This window comes from Melanerpes formicivorus, unplaced genomic scaffold, assembly GCF_026170545.1.
Source record: "Melanerpes formicivorus ecotype bairdi unplaced genomic scaffold, bMelFor1.0.p_v2 SCAF_28, whole genome shotgun sequence".
Classification (NCBI taxonomy): domain Eukaryota; kingdom Metazoa; phylum Chordata; class Aves; order Piciformes; family Picidae; genus Melanerpes; species Melanerpes formicivorus.
Window position 1 is genome coordinate 8,134,553 of NW_027142380.1, and position 22,893 is coordinate 8,157,445.

Genomic DNA, 22,893 nt, shown 5'->3' on the forward strand with positions numbered 1-22,893 from the left:
CTTATCCAACTTAGGTTTCTCTCTTGTACACATGAAGGGCCTGTGGAGAAAGACCTTTGAGTCCTAGTGGACAGCAAGTTATCAATGGGACAGCAATGTGCCCTTACCACTAAGAGTGCAAATGGCATCCTGGAGTACATCAAGGAAAGTGTCCAGCAGGTCTGGGGAGGTTCTCATTCCCCTATACGCTGGAATACTGTGTCCAGTTTTGGCCTTCCTAGTTCAAGAGAGACAGGGATCTGCTGGAGAGAGTCCAATGGAGAGGTATAGGATGATTTAGGGGCTTCAAGATCTCTCCCATGAAGAAAGACTGAGAGACCTGGAGCTGTTTAGCCTGGAGAAGAGAAGGCTGAGATGGGACTATAAATATCTGAGGAGTGGGTGTCAAGGTGAAGGTCCCAGGCTCTTTTCAGTGGTGCCCAGTGATAGGACAAGGAACAACAAGTACAAGCTAGAACACAGGAGGTTCCACCTCAACACAAGGAGTCTCCTCTTTATAGTGAGGGTGACAGTACTAGAACAGGCTGCCTGAGAGAGGTTGTGCAGTCGTCTCCTCTGGAGGCTTTCAAAACCCACCTGGATGTGTTGCTGTGTGATCTGTTCTAGGTGATCCTGCTTTGGCAGGAGGGCTTGACTCGATCTCTGGGAGTCCCTTCCAACCCCTAACATTCTGTGATTAGTACAGTATTTAGTGTAAAAATTATGGTTTACCTCTTTGGTTTATTCTCTTCTTGCTGTCTGGCTCATCCTTCTGCTTCCCTACTTCCCTGCCACAGCCTAGTCTGTAGCACTGGTATGGAATCAGGCAAATAAATTTGAGAGGAAAAAACGCCGTGAGAACCAAGGCTGCCTGTTTTCATTTATGTTTTCCTCTTAAGTTTGTTATTATTCCCTTTGGACCAAGCAGCGGGATCGATGTTTTAGCACAGGCACGGTGCTGCTTTGTAAGATACCATTGACAGATATGGAGAAAGGACTTGGAAAGCTCTCTAGGAGCACAAAGTCTAAAAAAGCTGACTCTGCTGTAGCTGCACTCACTGCCTTGTTGTGTTCCCTCTCCACAAATACTCCAATGTGCCTGCGTGTCCTGGCAGGAACTTGAGCAGCCCATTTTAAGGCACTGTCTGAAAACGTTTTACTCTAGAAAATTAATTCCTAAAAGTATGTAGCTGCACAGTAAATCTTGTTTGATGAGCTGAACTCTTCCATTCATGACAATGAAAAAATTCTCTTTCACCTATATGCTTGATGGAGCTCAGCTAGTGCTTGCTCAAGTTTCCTGCCAGTAGCTATGGGCTTAGGTTTATCCTACTAAAGCTGGAATGATTTTTAAACAGTGCTCACCAGCAAATGAGAAATTGGAGGCTGTGTTCAGTTAATCATTTTATTTACTGGTTGTTTGTGCAAGTCTCCTGTGAGCTGTCTGGAAGCGGTGATAAGTGGAATGGGGAACTCAGGGGAGGGACAGCTGTGCACTGACAAGAAAGCCAGGTTGGCAAACACTGAACCCTTTCAGCCTGGAGACTCAGTCTTGTGGAAAAACCAGACCCCATCACGCACCAGCAGCCCACATGAAATGTTTCTTCATTTATTCATTCACCCGGTTCTAAAGCCATCCTTACCTCAGCAGCAGATCTTTCTTAGCATGTATGTGGTACTAACAGGGGCAGGTATGCCTTGTGCCTGCCAGAGCATCCCTTCTTGCAGTCCCTGCCTGGCTGATGTCCTTCTCTGTGCCGATTTGAGGTTTCAGAGGCTAGCTTGTTAACACAGCTATTGAAACAATGTTGCTGAGAGCCTCCTGCCCACCTGATGAGAGCAGAAAGGGCTCTGCCACAGCAGCACACTTACTGCAGGGTGAACAGGGAACCCATGACAAATTGCAATTTCTTGTGTATGTACGTGGGAGAAGATTTACTATAAAGTTTTCTTTTTCTTCTGTGTAACCTGTGAAGACACCCACCTAACAGAAAAGCAGCCTATAATTTGTACTAAATGAGTATGCTTTGGGGAAAATCCATCAAATGCACTAAGATGTGTTCTCAACTCCTAAACTAATGATCCTTCCTGTGAGCAGCATGAAAACACTGGGCAAGTCCCAGGTGGCATAAATCCTGGAGGTTTCAGTGGAGCTGTGACAGTTTACACTACCTAAACAGTACCCTGATTGTGCTCAGAATTTTTTAAGGTGGCAAGCATTTAGAATTTCAAAAGCCTCCTTCTTTCTAACCAGTCCCAAAGCTAAACAAACAAGTTTGCTAGTTAGTGAGAAGAGAATGCCATATTTGATGTATAATCTTTCAGAGCCGATGTGCTTAAAAATAAAACCTCTGAAAATCCAATTTTGTCTTAAGAAATGCCAAGCAGCTGTGTAGAGGAGGCATTCATGGCTGGGACTTGAACCAACTTCTGCTAGGAGAGGAAATTAGGACCATTTTGTTACCCTGACCAAAATGAAATCGATGAGAACTGTAATTCCTTTGCAGTGAAATCAATAGCTTCAGCATGTTTTTAACATGGCAATTTGCTCTGAAACATCTTAACAATAACTGGGTAAACAGTAGAGCTGCATTAAATCAGCTGCTTGCTTTGACTGTGTGCCTACAGAACTGCATGAAAAATGTGCATGTCAAATCAGAAACCCTCGCAGTATCATTACTTCCTCACTTCTGAAGTAACTATGACAGATCTGAAAACAGATCTAGGGAAGAAGCATTGGTTTATTTGGAGCAGCTGCAGACCCAGATCCAAGCCTTCAGCCCTACTCTGACATGAACTTCCAGGAATTATTTCCCTCTTTACTTCAAGCTATTCATATGCATATAACATTATATAAAAAATGAGGGGAGTTTATTAAGCAGGTGATAGCCATAATGTAGTCTTCACAGTCCTATGTTAGCACTAGACGTAATTATTTAATAGGTTCTGTAAAACAAAATACAGGGGCAAAAGGGTATTTCTCTTTATTTGTTATGTGTTGCTCTGAAGACTGAGTAGCACAGACCATGCAACATTCATCTGGATGTAGGTAACTTAGCAATAGAAACATGTTTTGCAGTTCTTCAGGCATTACTCATGTCAGTGATGTACAAAGGGCCAGAAACCTGCTTTTACAGAGGGTTCAAAACAGTTCCTGAACTTGATTAACGTCTTTGCATTTAACCTTCCAAAAGCTGTAGAACAGGAAAGCCCAAGTAAGAATCACGTAAGGAAAATATGCTTTAAAATTATCTCTGGCATAATTGAAAGATTATCTCTGAGTTAATTTGTCAGGGGAGAGAATTTGCAAGCAGCTATCAATATCACCCTGCATTTGCTATCAGCTCTAAACAGTACTCTCTATGTGCCTGTATTTTACACTGCCTAATCCCTGCTTGGTAATTAGAAATGTTTTGACAGTTCTTAAATTGAAAAATGAAACTCTTATAAATGTTCTCCAGAACAAACCCACCAGCAGATTCACAGTAAAGGAACACTATCCAAAAAGGAAATCAAATATTTTATGGTTTACTTCATTGTAAACTCTGTGATGGATGCTGGAATTAATTTTGGGGATGATGTGCTCAGCAGCTTATGCTGGAGCAAGAGTTCTTTGTGAAAGAATCTATTTAAGATCATACTGGTGATAAACAAAACCTGAATACTGAATGAGTAAGTCAAGTTCAAGAGAAGCTAAATTCAGTTCTAAACAGTTAAGTTACCATCTTTTATGCTTTTCAGAGCAAATGCGACCCACTAAGATGCTCCACTTTCTATGCTGAGTTCCATCTATGTCTTCCAGCTGTGTCCTGTCAGCTACAGCTAAAGCTGTAAATGATTTTTCGGTCAAGCTGCCAAATTCAAACTTGGGCAGTGTGAAGCTTATTTTAAAAATAGCCTCTAGAAGGATGCTATCACTGGACATGACCTCATTTTCACGTAGATCACACACATGGTACTTAAATGACATAGGATAATGTACGTAGGGTATTAGTCTGATAAATCTCACTTAGGTGCCTTGATGCAGGAGGTATTCCCTTCTTTCCCTTAACCCAGACTAGTGCGAGATACAGCTCATCAAGGAGAGACTGCACAGAACAGAAACTCAAAGAGCTCTTTCAGGAGCTGATGGCCACACTACACATTTTGAGAGGTCTATATTAGAGCACTCGAGTCTAGTTCTGTGAACTGGATGTCTGTAGTGGGCTGGGGGGCAATTAATTTTATCTAAAGAAGATCCTCCACAACAAGCATCAAATTGCATTAGCTGGGTGCCATTCTGAGACTTGCTTCAACAGGACATTCCTCACACAAACTCAGATGCTGATGTGGTGGCACCCAATGTCAGCCACTGGGAAAACTTGCTAAATTTTCATCAGGATTTTCTATATATTGACAGGTGAGAAGAGTGAATATGAAAATGAGTTTGTGGTCAGCACAACAACAGTTGTCAACACCTGTCAACCTCTATCAACACATGGGTTCCTGCCACGCTTGGTGTGTTATAAATACAACCAATTGCTCTGGTGTCTTTTTTCTGGGTTTTACTCTTATGTGAAAATGTAACAAACTGTGGAAAAGACCCCACACAAACACTGCCCTCATAGGCATGACTCCACCCAGGGAGAAGGCACAGCCAAGAAGTACAGCAGGAAAGCTCACCCAGCCTGTCTTCCTCTGTGGTGTTCTCAGGTTCTTAGCATGCATCAGCACAAGGGTATTTAACTGCTGAGCCTGGCTGTGCTTACTCTGCCAAATGCTTAACTTGTGGAGAAATGGAGCAGGAACGAGGGAGTGAGAAAGGTGAAAACAACAAGCAGTAAGCAGAGAGGTCTCTTGGCACAGAGAGCAGATGCTGCAGAGCCCATGGAGGTTAGCTGCCCTTGTCCCCTGGGCCACGGCAAGAGTGACTTCCAGACAAACACCGTGTGACTGCGACTGCAGGCTGAATTATGGTGCTTGCACTCCAGGAGCCTTGACTGGGCCTGCACAGCCAGACTGGGGCATTTCCTAACCTTGAGGTATTTGACTTTCCAGAGTTTTGGTTTTGTACAGTTGTTTGGTTTATGTGACCGTGCACTACTTCAGAAACGGATGTCAGCTTTTCAGATCTGCTTCAAGGAAGTGGATGCTTATGGGAAAACCTCAGTTCAAGCACCACTGCACGGTTCTCTCAAAATTGTCCAGGCCTTTTCACAATTATATCACATCCATCCTTTAAGCAACTCTGGATCATTTCACAGCTCAGTTTCTTATCTTTTTATAGTTCTGCTACCGTGGCTCCATTCTTTCCCATATGAAGCATCTTAATGAATATTTTATATCCTTACTAAATTGTGAATGCAGTTTACCATAACTGTACAGAAAATAGCAAAAACACATTGTCCCCTGCCAACAGAAAATCCTTAACAGCTGTTTATTGCTCATTTGCAAAACATAAGAGCAATGGAATTCCATTACTTAGAGACACTGGCTGCTCCATGATATCCTTGGCAACAAACAGCACACTTATCTTTTTGAACAATAGACTCTCAAAGTTTCTCCAGCCTACAAAAATAAGACAGTGAGGAGTACTTAACTGTAAAATGCTAAACAATGGGAACTGACTCACCATCAGCTGAATTTTCTTCCATCAAAACAAGTATTTTCCCCAGACTCCCCTCCCCAGAATAAATTTGCTCACCCCAAATTGAAAGAAACATTTCCAGCAACCATCTCTTTGACAGGAAGAAGCTTTTATTGAGGTCAAGACTCTGGCAAAACGGGAAGAACTTCAGCCTGCTGCCCCAGTAATGTAAGAACTTACAAACAACATGAAGGGAGCCCCTTAGACATGTTTATAATAAACCATACAGAAATCACAGGGCAGAACGTTTCCTAACTGCTCAAAATTTGGTCTTTAATATAAAGAAAAAAATAAAATCATGGTTTAAACCGCAGGTATCTCACATATGGTTTTAACTAAGTAACTTTAAAGTTTCCAATAGCTTTAAAAAGAAATATCTCTGGCATACCAGATAGATGCTAGCTCCTCAGGAAGTCAGGACATGCACATACCATCCATAATCTGGTTTCTATATTTAGGTAAGAACTCTACCTAAAGCTGTGAAGGTCAGCCCTGCATCAAGTCAAGCATAGTTTAACAGCCGTGTCTTCGAGACAGTGTTTACCATGGCACATTTCTCCTAAACCCACTCTAAACATCATGCCATTTGAAGAGCTGAGGTGGAACTTGCACTATTAAAAGAGACTGGATAGTGTCTTACATACCTCAATAATCCTGTCATGAATTTGTAGCCCTCCTTCCTTAGCAGCCGGGCCCGTGTCCACTATTTTTGATACAAAAATTCCTTCACTAGATGAACCATCTTGGTTGTCCTTTAAGGGTGAAAAGAAAAAGAGACTATTGTACCTTGAACTAACTAATTTGTCCTCAGCTAAAACTTGTCCATGTCACAACTGTACGTGTAATTGGAAAGATATACTCTTATCTACGTCTTAATATGGAATTAGTTGGTGCTGATGAGCACATCTGATACTCCCATTCTGAATGATTGAAGAACCAGGACTGGAGTTCCATTAGGTACAATAGCTGCATGATAATAATTTTCCTCTGATTTAGGCCAGCTCAGTAGTAATTGTCATTACAATTATTCTTAATGTGAAACCCAGTGAGCCAGCAGCCTGCTTGCACATCAAACATAAGACAACAGTGCATTTTTATTTTTACTTGCACAGCTCTTCCTCTGGAGGCCTAGAAATGAAGCCATGAAAAATAACTTCCACCTAACAAGGTATTTTCATACTCCTGTGTATTGTGTCACCAGCTTCTACCAGCACAGAATAACATCTCAGATAATTGAAAACCTCTAACTATAAAGAAAGAATAACTTTCAAGTGAGTTTGGTAGGAATAAATCATGATTAATGTCAGATTTCTGAGCAGCCAAGAATACTTTCTAAATTGCTAGGACAAGGTATAATCCACTCCTTGATCTAATTAAAATCATATGCAGCAGCTTCAACCAACAAGCATGCAGAGAGAAAAAAAAACAGCTTAGTGAGTGTATGGTGCAGGAAACATCTGCTGAAATCATAGAATTCAAAAGTAGGTTGCTTAAGTTACGTCCCCTCACCTGCATGCAGAGCTGCTCAATCTCCGGTGGAAAGGAGAGTAAATAATGTTTCCTTAATGAACTGTAAGGGGCTAAAACTGTGGGCCCTGAACCCCTGCAATGTCTTCAAAGCAGTATGGCCTGAGAAAGAAACAGCACCATTTTGGGAGTGACACTGCACCCTTAGTGCTGCTAGCTGTGACAATGTGCAAGAACAAACATGTGGTGAGAGAAAAGATGGTGCAGTTAATAGACATCTGATAGAAAACTGAATGCAGGGTCTGCTCTGAAAGAATCCCAAGAGAACCAAATGCTTGTCAGCAGCATTTTTTCCTCTTAAGTGTTGACCTACATGCTTTTCCCAACTGGAAAGGGCAAACATATTTTAACAATTAACATACCATGCATGGTCGGCCACCAATGATATTAAATCCAAGAGAGCCAGAGTCACGATGAAGGATGAGAGTCAGGGCTTTAGTTTCTTCACCCTACAAAGAGCAGATGAGCACGTTCAAAGCCTTTGTATGCACTGGTAAACAGGATAGCTAATATTTCTATACAGGTTTGTTGAGTTGATGTCTTATTGCCCCCCCCCCCCCCCCCCCCCCCCCCCCCCCATGTAGTTTAGAGAAAAACATTTAGAACAACTTTGCAGGAGGAGAGTCAGCAGCTCCCAGCCGCAGCACTCCAGCCACCCCACCATCCTCCAGCAGTACTTCCCTGTGAGACCCACCCTGTAAGATTTATGTCTAATTTTTATTGAGATCTACAGCAAGACACTTAACAGCAACAGAAGATATTTATATGTAATACTGGATCCTGCAACTACTTGACCTAGTCATGTGTGATGTGTTATGGAAGACACTCCATGTTTCCAGTAGTCAAATTCTTGGCTTTTCCAGAGCTTGGGGGTGACTGAATCTCAGCACTGTATTTCCATCTTGCTTCTCTCTACTGCTAACTACATGACATTGTTTTGAACAGCATCAAACACTTAGTGTTCCACAACAGAGATTCTCTGGTGAGTTTTAGAAAACAGCATTAAACAAAACTGCTACAAATTTTCCACAGTCCTAGGATGCCAATTGCTGCTCACAGCCCCTGCCATGAATTATTTTATTCCTTGGAATTTTAACAGCAATATTCCACCACTGAAAATCATTACGATTAATTCCCTAAACCAGGAAAATCTACAGAACAGTTCTCTGATTAAACATTAAATATACAACAAAGATTGACTGGATGGGGACTGTATAAATATGAGCTGTTATCCTGTCCTCTTACCCCAGCTTGCTCCTAACCACAGCCACAAACTCACACAAAATGTCTTTTATTGCAGTGGTGATTACTTAGGTCTATGAACTTTCACTAAGACTGTTAATGACAACTAAATCCTCACAATGTACTAACATCACTCTCAGTCAAGTGGTTGTTATTTAGAGCACAACACTACAAGACTAGACAACTGCAAACACAGAAAGCTGTCAATAACAATTTTTGTTTCAGAAATCAGAATAGGATGAGTATATTGTGTGGTTACAGATACATGTGAACCTTGCTACCTCTAAGATCTTTTCCTCCCCCCCCCCAAGGGTGAAAAAGTTATGAACACAAAAACGTTTGAGGAAGTTATCTTACAAGTCTGGTTTTCATAACCAATTAATGACAGAAATTACGACAGTTACAGTGTAATTCAATGCAGATGGCTTTAGCTTGTGCATTTCCTTCAAACATGTCAATTTGAAGTTGTTGATCAAATATTAACGTCTATTAAACTCATAAAAAATGTCAAAGTAATCCTGGATTACTGAATTGCTCCTGCAGATTTGGGGATGATAACAAAGCCCAATTCCCTGCCAGCGTGAGCTGGCAGAGCTCCACTGACCGCACGCTCAGAGCTCCACCAGGGGGGAGCTGCACCAACATATTCCACCTGAACATTTGCTTTACACTTTTCACGTCAGTTTCTGATTGTTATCTTTCCTGCAAATCAAATAGTACATAGACTCAGACCTGATGCAGGGAAATAGGAATAAAAGCTGACTGATTTTCTTTGAGTTTGCCTACACTCAGCATCAGTAGTACCCAGAGGTCTGAAAAATTAAGTAAAGGCTGTTTCCCTGCCAGTCTTTAGAACCAGACCTCAGACAGGATTTCAAGGAATAAATTTCCAGTCCTGGGAGACCACTTTCAGGGACTGGTGGTTCAGGACTTGAAAGACAAGGACGTGCTAGTAGCACTGTTTACTTCCCTATTATGCTTTCTAAGAAGGCAAATCAATTAGAACAATCAAGAAACAATTACAACATTGCTCTCAAGACACTATTGGTAATTAAAGTTGAATGTTTTCATTAAAGTCTCCTTGGTAGCTATGATTTGATGATTTTACACCCAGCAGAGCAAGTATTAAAGCAGGTGGGCTCAAATGAATCAAAAACTTAAGGAAAAAAACCCCAGCTAATGCAGTTTTTTGTAGGTACTCCTGAAGAAAACACTGCAGGGTTTTAAAGCGACTCTCCAGCCAGTTCTGCTGGATTTGTGCACTGTCTCCATTTTCTCCTCAGCAGCAGCTGTGTTGCAGAGCACAACCCACATACCCCAACTGCCCCAGCACCAGGGAGGCAGCAGCACATTGTTGGAACACTTGGTTACTTTTGCAGATTCACATCTCCAGTCTTAGCACTGTCTTTCACAACCTTCTTCACTTCATAAGGAAGCCAATGATTTTTCCAGGGCTCTGCCTTTCTTTTCCCCTCTAACATGTCTCGCGTTCCAGCAAAACAATCATTAAGCAGTGAGGTAACTGTGGAAATGCAGTGGCCAGCATCCAGCCCTGCCCTGTCATCTGCTTCAGAGCAGACCTGATGCTTACTGGCATGTTGGATTCCCACAGCTGAACAGAACTCTTAAACATAATTCTTGAAATTACTGTACTTCCCAGCTGAGTAATGTGCAGCTAATAGACTGCTTTTCCTTTAGACATTGAAGGACTCTAACTTCTTTGGTAATGCTGTGGCTAAGAAGGTCTGTCTGCCGTACAGGAGGCACTTCTGCTCCTTGTTTAATGGCAAAAGGGCTGCCAGGACCAGCCCAGCACGTCCTGCCTGGGGACAGCCTGAGAAAAAAATATCATCTCGTTTTAAAGGGCTTCACCATAGAACTGAAACTTCTGTTGCCACCTCTACAGAGGTTTTAAACATCAGATCATAAACTGGTTCCTCTATGTCTGATGCATTTACTTCAAGTCCATCCCTGCCTTTGGCCACTGGGACAGAAGAGCTTCCACCACAGGTTGCAGCCAGCACCATGAACTGCTTCTGTTTCTCCCCCTCATTTCTTTCCAAAGGACTTTGATGGCTGTGTACATAAGGAACGACCAGATCAGCTTATCAATAGGTGTGAACAGTGGTATGTTTCAGCAAGGATTAAGCATTGTTTGAATAGTATGAGGTGTCTTGATTATCTAGACTTTGATGTTTCAGGATTGACATGTCTGATCAAAGGAAATACTAATTTTGAGTAAGACACACCACCTTCCCTACCACTCCCTCCTCAAGCTTGTCCACAACAAGCCTTACCTCTTCCCACCAAGGAATAAATAGTTGCTCTCTGAATAAACTTTCAGATCTGTCCTTTGGTGTAAGCACAGATCAGACAGCCAGGCAATATGCAGCAGGACTAGTATGTTCCTTCAGTGGCAAAGAATACACATGGAAAACACAACTGAAGTCACTTAAGGCACATTCATCTGTATAAGGGACTGCAAAACTGTGAGATATTTACTGAATAGTGTGTGCATAAAATATACCTTCTCTAGTCCTTGAATATAGCTATGGGAGCGTTATAAAAGTCTCTTCAGAAATGGGAGATGGAAGCACAGGAAAGCTATGTGATTCATCCAGTATCACAAAGAAACTCTCTACTAAGGCAAATCCAGACCTGAGTCCCCAAGATGCCTGAAAATCTTGGCCCAGCCAAGAATGACCCAGAATTTGAGTATTTCATGAACGGCCTAATGTCCCTCCACATCGTATTTCTCCTTTAACTGATCATTTAAACAGAACTGTACATGGATATTTCTTGGGTTTTGACTAGAGGATGTCTTTTGATTTATTCTAGATTGGTTCCACATCTGTAGCAACAAGCAGGGAAGTCAGAAGATCCTTTTCTTTCACCTAATGAGGAGCCAGAACATCCTACAGTGAGTTTTGCAGTCATTCTTCTGACCTAAGAACCCAGTCTGTCAGTGTCAGTGCCTTACCTGTATTTTAACACAGACTGAACACTTAGAGCTTTTAACAAAACACATGAAATATGAATAATGATTGTAATTAAGTACTGACAGCAAATGTGTGGCATGCTTTGAAGATGCAGTAGCTTCTGGGATGGAAATCAGTTATTCCACGTTGTCATACATGTAATCCATGCGTGCAGGGAGCTAATCCTTGTGCCCAGCTGAGTGTGACAATCTGCACCATGCACTTGCATAGTCTATGCCAGTGTCTAGAAAATAACCCCAGAGTCAAAACCTGGAAGCGTGCCACAGCCCCAAATTGGTAAAGCATCCTTTGCACTGGGCGATTACCATGGGGCTTTTAAAAATCCCTCCAGTGCACAAAGATGCAAGTTTCCTGATTGTACTTCTCTGGGAGCTGGGCAGACTGAAGCTGTTAATATTGGAGCGCTGCCCAAAATGCTGTGAAAGACATGTAATTGATTGACCGCTAGACCACGAGTCTGTGGTGACATGACACCTTCCAGCTTGCTTCAGATTAGGGGCTGCTTCAGAGGACTGTAAAACAGCCTTTTGTAACAGGGCTGAAAACGGGCACAGTCTCAGGCAGCTGCATCCATAAATTTGATAAAAAGTATTGCTGGAAACTCTGGACCCTGCACATTTACAACTACTCCAAGTAGCACTTTTCCTCCTCCCAGCAGCTCACTGGGCTTTACAGAGCTAAATAATACAAACCCAACATTATCAACACCAGGCACAAAGAAATGAAGGAAGGGCTGTGTGAGAATAAAGGTGTGCTGTTAGGATCAGGTCAGGGATGAGGAGGTATGTGGTCAGAGAGATGATTTCCAACAGCAGGGCTGTATGGAGGACTTCCCCTACCAGCAATGTGAGAGGGAGCAGCGCCAGCTGTGAGAGCAGAAAGCCTTGCAGCAGGCCACTGACTAAGTTCAGGGGGCTGCAGGAAGAGGAGACTGAACTGTCCTGGATCTTGCCATGAATGAGAAATCTTAACTGAATAGTTTTATGAGGATTTTAACCAGCACCACACCCAGCACTGCCAGAAGTTACAACAGTGCATTTAGTGGTGAGCTTGAATCTCCAAAAGGGGAAAAAAAATAAGGCTGTGACATGATGTTTTATTCCCTTTACACAGCTTTTACAGCCTCAGCATTACCAAAGGTGTGGATATAGCTGTGTGACAATTTTGAACAGTTTAATACTGCTGTGTCTGTGGTCACACATTCCAGGTCACTGGGAGGACTTTGAATGTCTTCATTTAAGAGATAATTGGCTTCTAGGGCTTCCCTCACTGGGGAGCCTCATTCCAATTAAAACTTGGGGATTGTTGTGGCTCTGGCTTTTGATTCTGGTCATTTTAGAAATGGTCTGATTGTGAGGGGCTGAAGTCAAGAAACTCTTTCTCCTCCTGAACTGGGCTTTTAAAGAACCCCGTCTGACTCTGGAAAATAAATACAAGTACACATCAGGCATCTTGTATTTGGACATGGATGTTACAAAGGTGATGGCTTCAGATCATGAAATAGTCGACAAGGTGTCTGAATTGTGCAATAGTTGATCGTAAAAACTGCAATTTGTAGGAAGCCATATTTTGCGATGCTAGGTGAGCTAAGGGTCTGGAAAACATTGGGTCACAACAGCCTCTTCCAACTCATTCTGCTTTGTGTTACTCCTGGGAGTTGATTTCGGATGGTTTAATACCATTTCCAGCCCTGAAAATTCCAGCTTTGCTGTTTGAGTTTTTCTTTAGCGAGGGAACTAAAACAGAAAAAAAGTAATACCGTGCCCTTGGTATTTTGATGCCTGAGTGGCCATATGCGGTCCAGACACCAATGATGGTCACTTTAGAAAAACCAGTAAGTACGGAAACCGGCACATGACAGCTATTAAAAGCCAAAACTCCATGGGTGTGGGGACGAGACGGGCTACTCAGGAGAACCCCTGCTCACGGCCAGCGCCCACGGCCCGGCTCCGAGACACCGGCGAGAACGTGCCTCTGGCTCCCGTGGGGTTCGGCCGTCCCTCCGAGCCCTTCCCGCCCGACCCCACTGCTGAGAGGCATCCGAGGAGCGCGGGGGACGCAGCGGGGAAACTTCTCCCGAGCGGGCCCGCCACCGCCGGGCCCTGCCCGCTCCTCTCGCCTTACCTTGCCGGGGGAGGCGGCGCGGGCACGGGCCAGGGCGTCGAGGCGGGCGCTGTACTGCGTGAAGCGCTTCTGGTATCGCAGCGCCGTCACCTGCAGCTCCAGCTGCGCCGCGGCCAGTCGCGACAGCAGCGACTGCTCCCGCTTGCCTGCGCGCAGCGCCTCCTTCTTCAGCGCCTTCTCCAGCGCAGTCGCCCGCGCCTGCAGCGCGGCGCCGTGGGCACGGAGGGCGCGCAGACAGCCGTGCCCGCCGGCCCGCCGCTCGCCGTGGGTCAGCATCAAGCCGCAGCCCTGCTCGCAGAGGCCGGCGGGCCGCGCCTCGCAGCGCTCCCGCATGTGCGCTTCCACGTCGCGGAGGTTGAGAACCTGGCGACAGCCGCGGTTGCGGCACTTGGCCGGGGAGAAGTCGCAGGTCTCGGCGTGCTCGCCCAGGTGCTGCAGAGGCACTACCGCCTCGCAGCCCCGAGCGTGGTTGTCGCACTTGATGTCCAGCTTGAGAATAAGGCTCTTGAGGGGCAGGACGTGGTTGAGCTCCTTGGTGGAGATGCGCTGGCAGTTGACGGGGCAGCTGCCCTGCTGCACCACCCAGGGCAGCACGCAGCCGGCGCAGAAGACGTGACCGCAGGGGGTGGTCAGCGGATCCTCCAGAACTTTGTTGCACAGATTGCATTTGAAGTCGGGATCCACGTCCCCGTTGAAGCGATCCAGCTCGAACCCCATCCTCCTTTCCGCTTGGCCAAAAGCAAACGAAAAAAGAGAAAAAACACCCCAACACCACCAAAACCAGCCGAAATAGCCAAAGTGCTGAGATGGGACAGGCAGAAAGCACTAATAAGTAAGTATCAACCAGCTACTCGGGAAGGGGCTCCGGCCCCCAGCCCAGCCCGCCGGGGAGCTGCCACGGCTGCCCTGTCCCCTCCGCTCCCCGGGAGCACCCGGCCCCGCTCCCGCCGCCGGCCCCAGCGCTCCGCTCCCGCCGCCGCCGCCGCCGCGGGCTGCTCTCCCCGGGGCCGCCTGCGCACAGCACCGCCGTCCGCCCCGCCCCAGCCCCTCCTCGGCCCCGCCTCAGCCCAGCCCACCCGGGACGTCCCGGGGGTCCTCCCGCTGGTCTGCGGCACGGCCGGGACAAGGGTGGCTTTGTTTTGGGTAGGGAAGGAGTGGGTTCCAGCTTGTCCCCCGCTCTCTTCTAGCAGTGGCAGGTAGCCGGGGGCCCGGGGGTGAAGTTCGGGGAGCCGGGACGGCGAGCGAGGTGTGCCTGAGGGAATGGCTGGCTGTGGGGAGGGGAAGGGCTGCCCGGCAGGGGACAGGCAGGATGTGAGGGGAAGCGGGGGTGGGGGATGAGGGTGTGAGGAGAGAGAGGAGGAGGACAAGGTCGCAGTGAGGTGTGACAAAGAGGAGGATAAACTGTCGTCGCGTTTCACGCACAGTTGGTAACAAACGGGACGGCTTACTCCAAGACTTTGGGCACGTTGGCAGGGTACACACAGAAGTCGTATACTTCGGGAAGGATGCTGCGTAGAGCTGCCATACATGGTTTAGGCGCTCGGCGAGCTGCTTAAAAATGGGACTGGCTGTGCAGTTCTTTAGTGAGACATCCGTAAAGCACCAAGGAAGCGAAGGGCGACCGGAGTAGTCTGCCATTGCTGATCCTGTCCTTACGGAGAAGGGATGTGTTTTTTCCTTTGTCTGTATAGCTTGTTATTATCCCCTTGATGCCACTTGGATGTCAGTGAGGGACATCAGGAGGAGTACCACTTCTGATACCTATTTCTGCCTGGAGATGATTTAAAAGCACTCCAGAACATGCTATAAAAAGCTAGCCAGACCACACCTGAAGTACCAGACGTAGCATTAGGCAAAAACAATTTCTCTTACAAGGCAGATATTCAAGTACTGAAAAAAAGTAATAAAAGAGAACAACTTTGTTCATTGTGGATAGTGGAGCTGAATTCTCACATGCACAAGCCACATACCAGCTCAATTGTTCTTTTAATGTGTTTTGCTTTATGGCAAAGTAGAAGCCCAACTTCAGTTTCAAATAACCTTTAGTACATGCTTATAATATCACAGTAAAATGATTTTTCTGAGCAGCTGGGGTGATTATTTGTTAGTCACCTTTAGAAGGTAACTGACTAGTGGTCACACAACTGTGCACCCAATTCAGTCTCAGGCAAGTAGTTTTGAGTAGTAAGGCTTTTCTCTTTCCAAACATGCATTCCATCTGTAGTGCTCGTTTCATTCTAATTATTAATGTTCCATGAAGCTGAAGGTTGCTTTTGGCTGTATCCATTGCCTGACTGAAAAAAGTGTGCATCACATATTTGGGGTCATATACCTAGCTAAGGAATGTTTTACATGTTGGATCCTTTTTGAAAGCAATAATAAGCACATGATGTAATATAGGACTGTGCATGCAGGCTTTCTGTTAACTCCATCTGAAGGTCATGTGCAGTCCAGGGCTGTGGTGATAAAGTTTAATTTATACATAAATATTAGTTCTGGTTATTCTATTTGACCTGTAGTAGTGATTTCCATACTTGATTCTTGTGCTTCCCTGGCTTTCTTGGCTTTCTCTTCTTCCTCATTTCTGCCTCCTCAGGACTCCTCTTCTCACCAGTCTCTCTTAGCATTTCCCTTGCTGCAATGCTGCATCTCTTTCCTCCCTCCAACCACCCAGACCACTAGCCAGCTCAGCTGGTTCTCCATGCTTTGTCTGTAATCTTCTGCTCTTCACTATCAGGACACTGATGTCCTGCAGTTTGTCACAAAAGCTCAGATAGCTGTTTCTAATCATGGCATCTGCACTTTTCCATGGGCATTTGATCTGAAATAAAACTTCACATTGCTTGGTCAGGGGATGCACATAGCACAAATGAGTGACATGAGCGTTGGTGTTTGTGTTGGCAGCTGCTGCATCAGCCTGCATCTGATGGGGAAATCCATCAGTGCAACTATTTCTGACCAGGCTGGTTTAAGATAACTGCTCTAAATCAGTGCCCAGTGTGGCCATCATCTTATGACCTTCTTGACATGGGTTTATAAAGTGCCTCGTGTGCTCAGGAGGGTTGCAAATAGAACTAGAAACACACAACTTCCTTCAGTGGTGGCTGTAGCAGTTTTGGTTTAGTATTTCAAAGTTGTCACTGCAGGATGCTTGAGGCCATTCCTGCTGAAGCCAGAGGCAGAGCTTTTATTGATTTCAACAAGAATGACATCAGCACCAGCTTCCTTTGGCTACTTGAAACTATACAAATATTTGGATGGAAAATACAGGCAAGAACTTGGATAACATTTAAGTTTGGAGTCATGGCTAGGCAGATGGTGTGCTGAATTCTGTGATATACTTTAATATGACATTTATGTAGGAATAGATATTTTATTTATAAATCAATATTTTTGAAGGCCACTGCAGCCTTGCGTTGAGACTACAGTGTGGAGTGCTGGTAGGAGGCTGAAGTTCCCCTCTCCCTGCTGCCATTATTCACAGGAGAAGGCACAAATGGAGCTTTTCATGCTGGAGACACATTTCAGTTCTCCCTTGAAAAGAAGTTTAAAAATCAGCCTCTCAACACGAGCCTTTAATGTTATTTTCAAAGGCTGAGGTTGGAAACTGAAAAGAGGTTTGGGTTCCAGCCCAGTGCCACCAGGGCTGGAATTACATTGCCACAGCTAAGGGTGGTCAGTTTCACTTAGTTTTCTCATCATTAGAAGTAGTGTACTGTGGTGGGACCGTTACTGAACTGTTAGGGCTCTGCCATTTAGTTTAGCCTGTCATAAGAAGGCTAAGGGCGTGTCAGTTTGTATGTTGAGATGTAGCATCATTTTACACTTGATATGAGATGTGTGCAGGGAAACCAATTTTTTTTACATCAATTTGCCTTTTAAAAATGGAAACTTTAAATACCAGAGAAAGAGTCAAATCCTTGTCCAAGACAATCATGTGTGTCTTTGTTCTGCCTTATGTGATTCCCACAAAGCTCCTAAAATTAACAGGATGTGTCCAATGTAGCGTGGTCTTCTTCATGCACTTAGTTGATGAGCTGGAGCCTTTTGGAAACTGAAACTCACAGTGGCTCTGGCCTCATTTAAGATATGTTCAGTGTAGTTAGAAGATGTGCAGTATCTATAAAATCTATCTAAAATGTCATGATCTCAAGATTCTGTTCATTGCCAAGCACTGAGGCACTGTGCAGAGTTACACATTTCAGACATGCTGTATTCTATGACATTTTATGACCTTTTTTTGTACTATGTATGTTTTACATCATTTCTTAATCTATCTGTATAGCTCTGATCATTAAAATTCAAGTAAACTTGCCTCAATCCTTTATCTGTACTGCTGGTAGCAATGTAAGTTCACATTAATAGAGAAGAGGTGGTGGTCGTGGACCAAATAAAATGTCAGTCTTGGAATAGTAGAGAGGTCTGAATCAACCACAGCAGAGACAGCTCATCATGATAAGGGTTTATATGACATTTATATTCAGTATTCTGCAAAAGGTTACACTTTGGCTTGGTACTTGAGCCAGGATTCCAAGGTCTATGTGTACAAGTAGAAGGCTGATGCAACAGTAAAATGGATGTAAAAATAGAAGTATTGTGTATTAGCAACAGAACAGCTGCATCAAAAATCCAAATCAGATCCCTCTGTTTCAGAAGAAACCTTCCAACTAGAAGAAAAAGCACATGAACATCCTTTCCTGACGTTCCACACATATTTCTGTGTAGTTGCTTAGGAGCTACTTCTCTGCCTCAGAAATCCAGCTGTTTTCAGACACACACTTGAAAGACTGGCATCATTTGAGCCTGTTGCATAGCTGGCTTCCTTCTCCTCATCTCTTCACATAACTAAAGTCCTGGTAAAGTTTCTGTTTTATTTATGAATAATTGAGAGGTGAGGCCCACAAGAATTTTGGCTATAACTACACATTCCTTATTAAATGGATAGAGATAAATATAAAGTAATGCTCTTATTTCTGGGGCTTTTTAGGAAATGTGATCAGTCAGCCATGCTGGGTGCTCTCTGAATAGTTACATTAATTCCCCACTACAATATCTGAGAGTCTTGAAGTTATTTATTATACATTTTATGATGGATAATCCTCTTTGTGGTAAGGGAGAATTAGCTACGTTTTAAGACTGGGCTTAATGAAACGTGGGATAATAGAAGTACCCATTGTAATTCAGTAAGCCTGTAGCTGAGTGCTAGAAATTAAATTCTGCTTTTCCTGAGCAGAATTCACTTGATATTGGGGCCAGTTTTGGTAAGCAGTTGCTTTTTATGAGTAAATCTGTGATTTGAGTACAAGACTGAGGCCCAGATCTGACCACTGCTCTCCTGAAACCACACAAGGACTCCAAATTTCAGCAGAGCTAGCAACCCAGAAAGCATTCAGTAGTCACTCCTATGGCCACAAATTTTGCATCTTTGAATTTCCTCAGCAATACAAAACTGTGCAGTAGGCATCAAATTATGATGTAGACACCACATCCCCTACTATATAATTTCTTTGTCTTGTCCTCCCTTATTTAAACAATTTAGAGAGAGAGAACTGACATTATATACGCCTAATTCCCTTTCACACATCTTACACATTATAAGTAATGATAATCTTTAAATCCAGGCTGCAATTAACTCAATGGCAATGGGTGGGACGTGAAATGCAAGTCCTAATTTAGAGGCATGTTCTGTAAGAGTTTGTACAGTGTAGTCTTAGTGGGGGTCAGTCCACATCTCAGAGAGTGCTTAGTGAAGACAAACTGCTGAGAGTCTTTTCCCTGTTTTCTGTGCAAGTGGATGTTGCAGACCTGTCAGACAGTGCTCACACACGGTGGCATTTTGTACAAGTAGGTGTGTTTAGGATTGCATTTAGCTGACAAGTCTGAAAGCCTTTGGATTGCCCTTAATTGACAGTCTGACCCCATGAAAAGGAGGTGAAGCTGTATTTATCCTTGACTGTGTTCACATATAAGCACTTCCGAAAGTCTTTAATTCCGCTTATTTTCTCTTAAAACGTGAAAAACATTCCTGTTTCCAAGAACAGGAATGCAAATTCACTTTTCATGCTGTCAAGACGATTGTGAATTATGTGGAATGCTCAGTTTTTTTTTCACATCAGCTAACACTGCTCTATCTCAGGATGCTTTTGTACCACATCCAAAATAAGCAGTTCTAAATACTTGCACGAGCTGTATTTGACAAGCAGGCTTTTGTGATCATCCACGGATTCTTAGGGAAGCAGTTGCCCTGCTTATGTATTTACAGCACTGTTTACATTTGTATAAATGATGGAAAAATTCTCTTTTAAAACACATGTCTTACTTCAAAAGCAGAAATCATGTGGAATGCCTGGTCTGTTGAGTGAAAGAGCCTTAAATGCTGCATCAGGTGAGGCCCAAGATAAGAAACAAAGCTTATAAATGCATGAGGTCATGAGCATGGGGCTGGGCTCTTTTTGGTGATGCTCAGTGGTAGGAAAAGGGGCAACAAGTACAGACCAGAATGCAGGAGGTTTCATTTGGACTGAAGGAACAAATTCTTTACTTTGAGGGTGATGAAGCACTGGAACAGGCTGTGCAGAGAGGTTGTGGAGTCTTCTTCTCTGGAGACTTTCAGAACCTGCCTGGACATTGTGGTCCTGCTCAACCTGCTCTAGGTGACCCTGCTTTAGTAGGGGGATTGGACTAGATGATCTCCAGAGGTTCCTTCCAATCCCCACCAGCCTGTGCTTCAGTGTGATCCTTGGCAGAATGATGAGTTCTGTGCGATGAGTGCTGCAACAGGATGCTGTAGAGACCACAGCAATATATGGGTGCAGGGAGGGCATGGAACATCTCTGGATGACAAGTCCAGCTGCTTCTATGACCTTGGTCTCTAGAAGTTTCTAAATTACTGATTGCCAGAAGCTGTGAGAAAATCACTGCAAACAGACCATGCCATTAGTTGTGCAAGATGAGTATGCCCAGCTGATTGCTCTTAGAGACAGGACTCTGGGCTTGATGACCTTTAATTTGATCCTAACTGAGCTTCTGGCCTTTTTTTTTTTTCTGTGTGTGGGGCTTTTGTTTGTTTGTTTGCTTGTTTTGTTTTGCTTGTTTGTTTGTTTGTTTTGTGGCTTTGTTTTTGTTAAATAGTCAAGGCATTTTGGGAAGTGATGGTATTCTGAGGAAGATTTTTAATTTCAGTGCTCCTGGATTTTCTGTGACATTTATATTGCCTTAAACCAAAAGGTTTTAAAAAGAGTTTCCAGTAGTTGGAAGTAATAAGCACAGATTTCAGAGAGTTATTTCCTTATTTCTTGTTGGGAAGGAGGTTTGGATAAAGTGGAGCAACGGATGGAGAGATGTAGCAGGGCTTTGAGAAGTGAAAGCAGAGGCATGACAATATTTGCCTGGTGAAAAGAACCAAATATGGTAAGTGTGTGGAATGTGCCACTGGAAAAAAAAACAAGTAGTTGTGTGCAGGTTTAGAAAATTAATAATAATTAATGTATGTGATTTTAAGTAATCTAATAAAGAACAGTGTCTTCCCTTTCAAAATCAAGTTAGTATGATCAGACTAGCCTCAAGCCGGGCATGCAGGGCAAAAACATCTTACTGTCATCTAGACTTCAATGGGAAGAGCTGAGAACTGCTTTTTAGCAAGTGTGCTTTTCATTCAGCTGTTTGAGGGCTGAAGGAGAACTAGTTAAATCCTTCAAGTGTTAAAGGATTTCCCAGTGGAGGATTTCCCATCAGTGTTCTGCTTGATGTATTGCAACTGTTTATCCCAGTCTATGCTGAGATGTGCAATGACATTGTCGTGACATCTTGGATGATGAGGGAGCTTGGAAGATCACAGATTCTACATGTAACAGAAACCAAGCATGTCTGTAGGGAAAACCTGAAGTGTGCATGCAGCTAGAGATCTTGTTCTGAAACCCTCATAGTTATTTTGAAGGGATCTTACATCAGTGACATCCTTAAACCTTCATATTTATTTGTCAGGGATCCTAAGTCAGTGACATCCTTGCCAGGGAAGGACAGCAATCAGGGAACTGTTAAGCTGACAGGGAAACCTCCTGATGAAAGTTAGGCTTGGCTGGTATTAATAATCTTACTCCCTACTGAATTAGTTGGTGGATCTGTACGTTGTATGCCAAGAAGGTTGCACTAGGGCAAGCAATTGTTTTCATCATTAATATGTATCAATGTTTACTCTATTTCAAAACATGTGATGGGAGTGGTGGGTGTTCTGGAGACCAGGCACTCAGGAGAAAAACAAAGAAGGGACATCCTTGCTACTAAATAAGCCCGGTTTAATATAAAGAGGTTTGGGGTTTTTCCCCCCTTTAAAACAAGGAACACCCATGAAGGAATGAAGCTTCTTCCTCTTCACATGCTTACAGTCCTTTGGGAGCTCTACGTTTCTTTAGGAGTCATGGCTGAGTAGGTACAGAGACCCCTAAGGCCTCTTCATTATGGCTGCTTTATGTAACTTGCCAGTTGTGCAATGATTTGTAGTGTCAGGAGCTTTCAAAATCCCTATTGGTGCTCTGAACACCACAGATCTTGAGGGCAGGCCTATTGCACCAGATCCAGTCCAATTACATTGTTAAATATTAATATTCATAACTATCCTGCTTTAATGAAAACCATTTTGTGTAGCTCTCACAACTGTTTCAATTTTTGCCTTATTTTTGCTTTTCAAATGTCTTGATCCATGCAGCTTCCAGCTCCTTTTCTGTTCTTTTTCTTTTCCCTTAGTGGCTTTGCAATATTAAGTATATCCTGAAACTGTATTACAATTTAAAACATTTTGTTTTAAAGTATAGTTGAAGTCTAAGATCTTTTCTGAGCTTTGAGAAAGGTTCCAAAAAAAAGAAAAGTAGAGTCTTTTTATTCTGGAAGTTTCTGCTACACTTATCAGTGACAGAATGGGAGCCTCTTGGCAAACCAGGTTTTAATAAAAATCCTTGATCTGACTGAAAAAAACCCAACACCCACCCAACAAACACAACAAAGCAGAATTTCCTGAAAACTCCTTGGAATGGCACAATCGTTGTCACTGTATAAAGATAGAAACAAATCACTATGAGGAAATATCCTCCTCATAGGTATTTTTACAGTTTCTAGAAGCAAACTGTAATTTTTCTGTACATTGTATTGAGATTGTACATTGTATTGACCTGTGAATTGTATTGAAATGGATACTTACATTTTTTATTTCTGGAAAAAAAATAAGTAGTTTTGTAAGAGAAAACATTTTGCTAACCAGGATGCCCCATAAAAATGCAAGGAAAATGTGTTTTCTGACGCATTAGCAAAGGAATGCTAATAGCACAGCTGATGCTGTATTTTAATTGTGAACAAAACAAGGCCAATTTTCAAAGAGATTAATATGAAAATGGCCTTAACTTT

General features: G+C 43.5%; 1 protein-coding gene across 1 annotated transcript in view; it reads right to left on the reverse strand.

The window, feature by feature from the left end:
• The window catches only part of PDZRN3 (PDZ domain containing ring finger 3), a 151,584-nt gene extending 137,158 nt beyond the window's left edge, over window positions 1-14,426 (reverse strand). The window contains exons 1-3 of the mRNA XM_068154376.1: window positions 13,498-14,426; window positions 7,495-7,581; window positions 6,250-6,357 (exon numbers count right to left, since the gene is read on the reverse strand). Of these exons, the coding sequence (XP_068010477.1) occupies window positions 6,250-6,357; window positions 7,495-7,581; window positions 13,498-14,214 (912 nt within the window). The 5' untranslated portion in view covers window positions 14,215-14,426. The remainder of the gene's footprint in view (window positions 1-6,249; window positions 6,358-7,494; window positions 7,582-13,497) is intronic.
• Window positions 14,427-22,893: the final 8,467 nt, after the last annotated feature.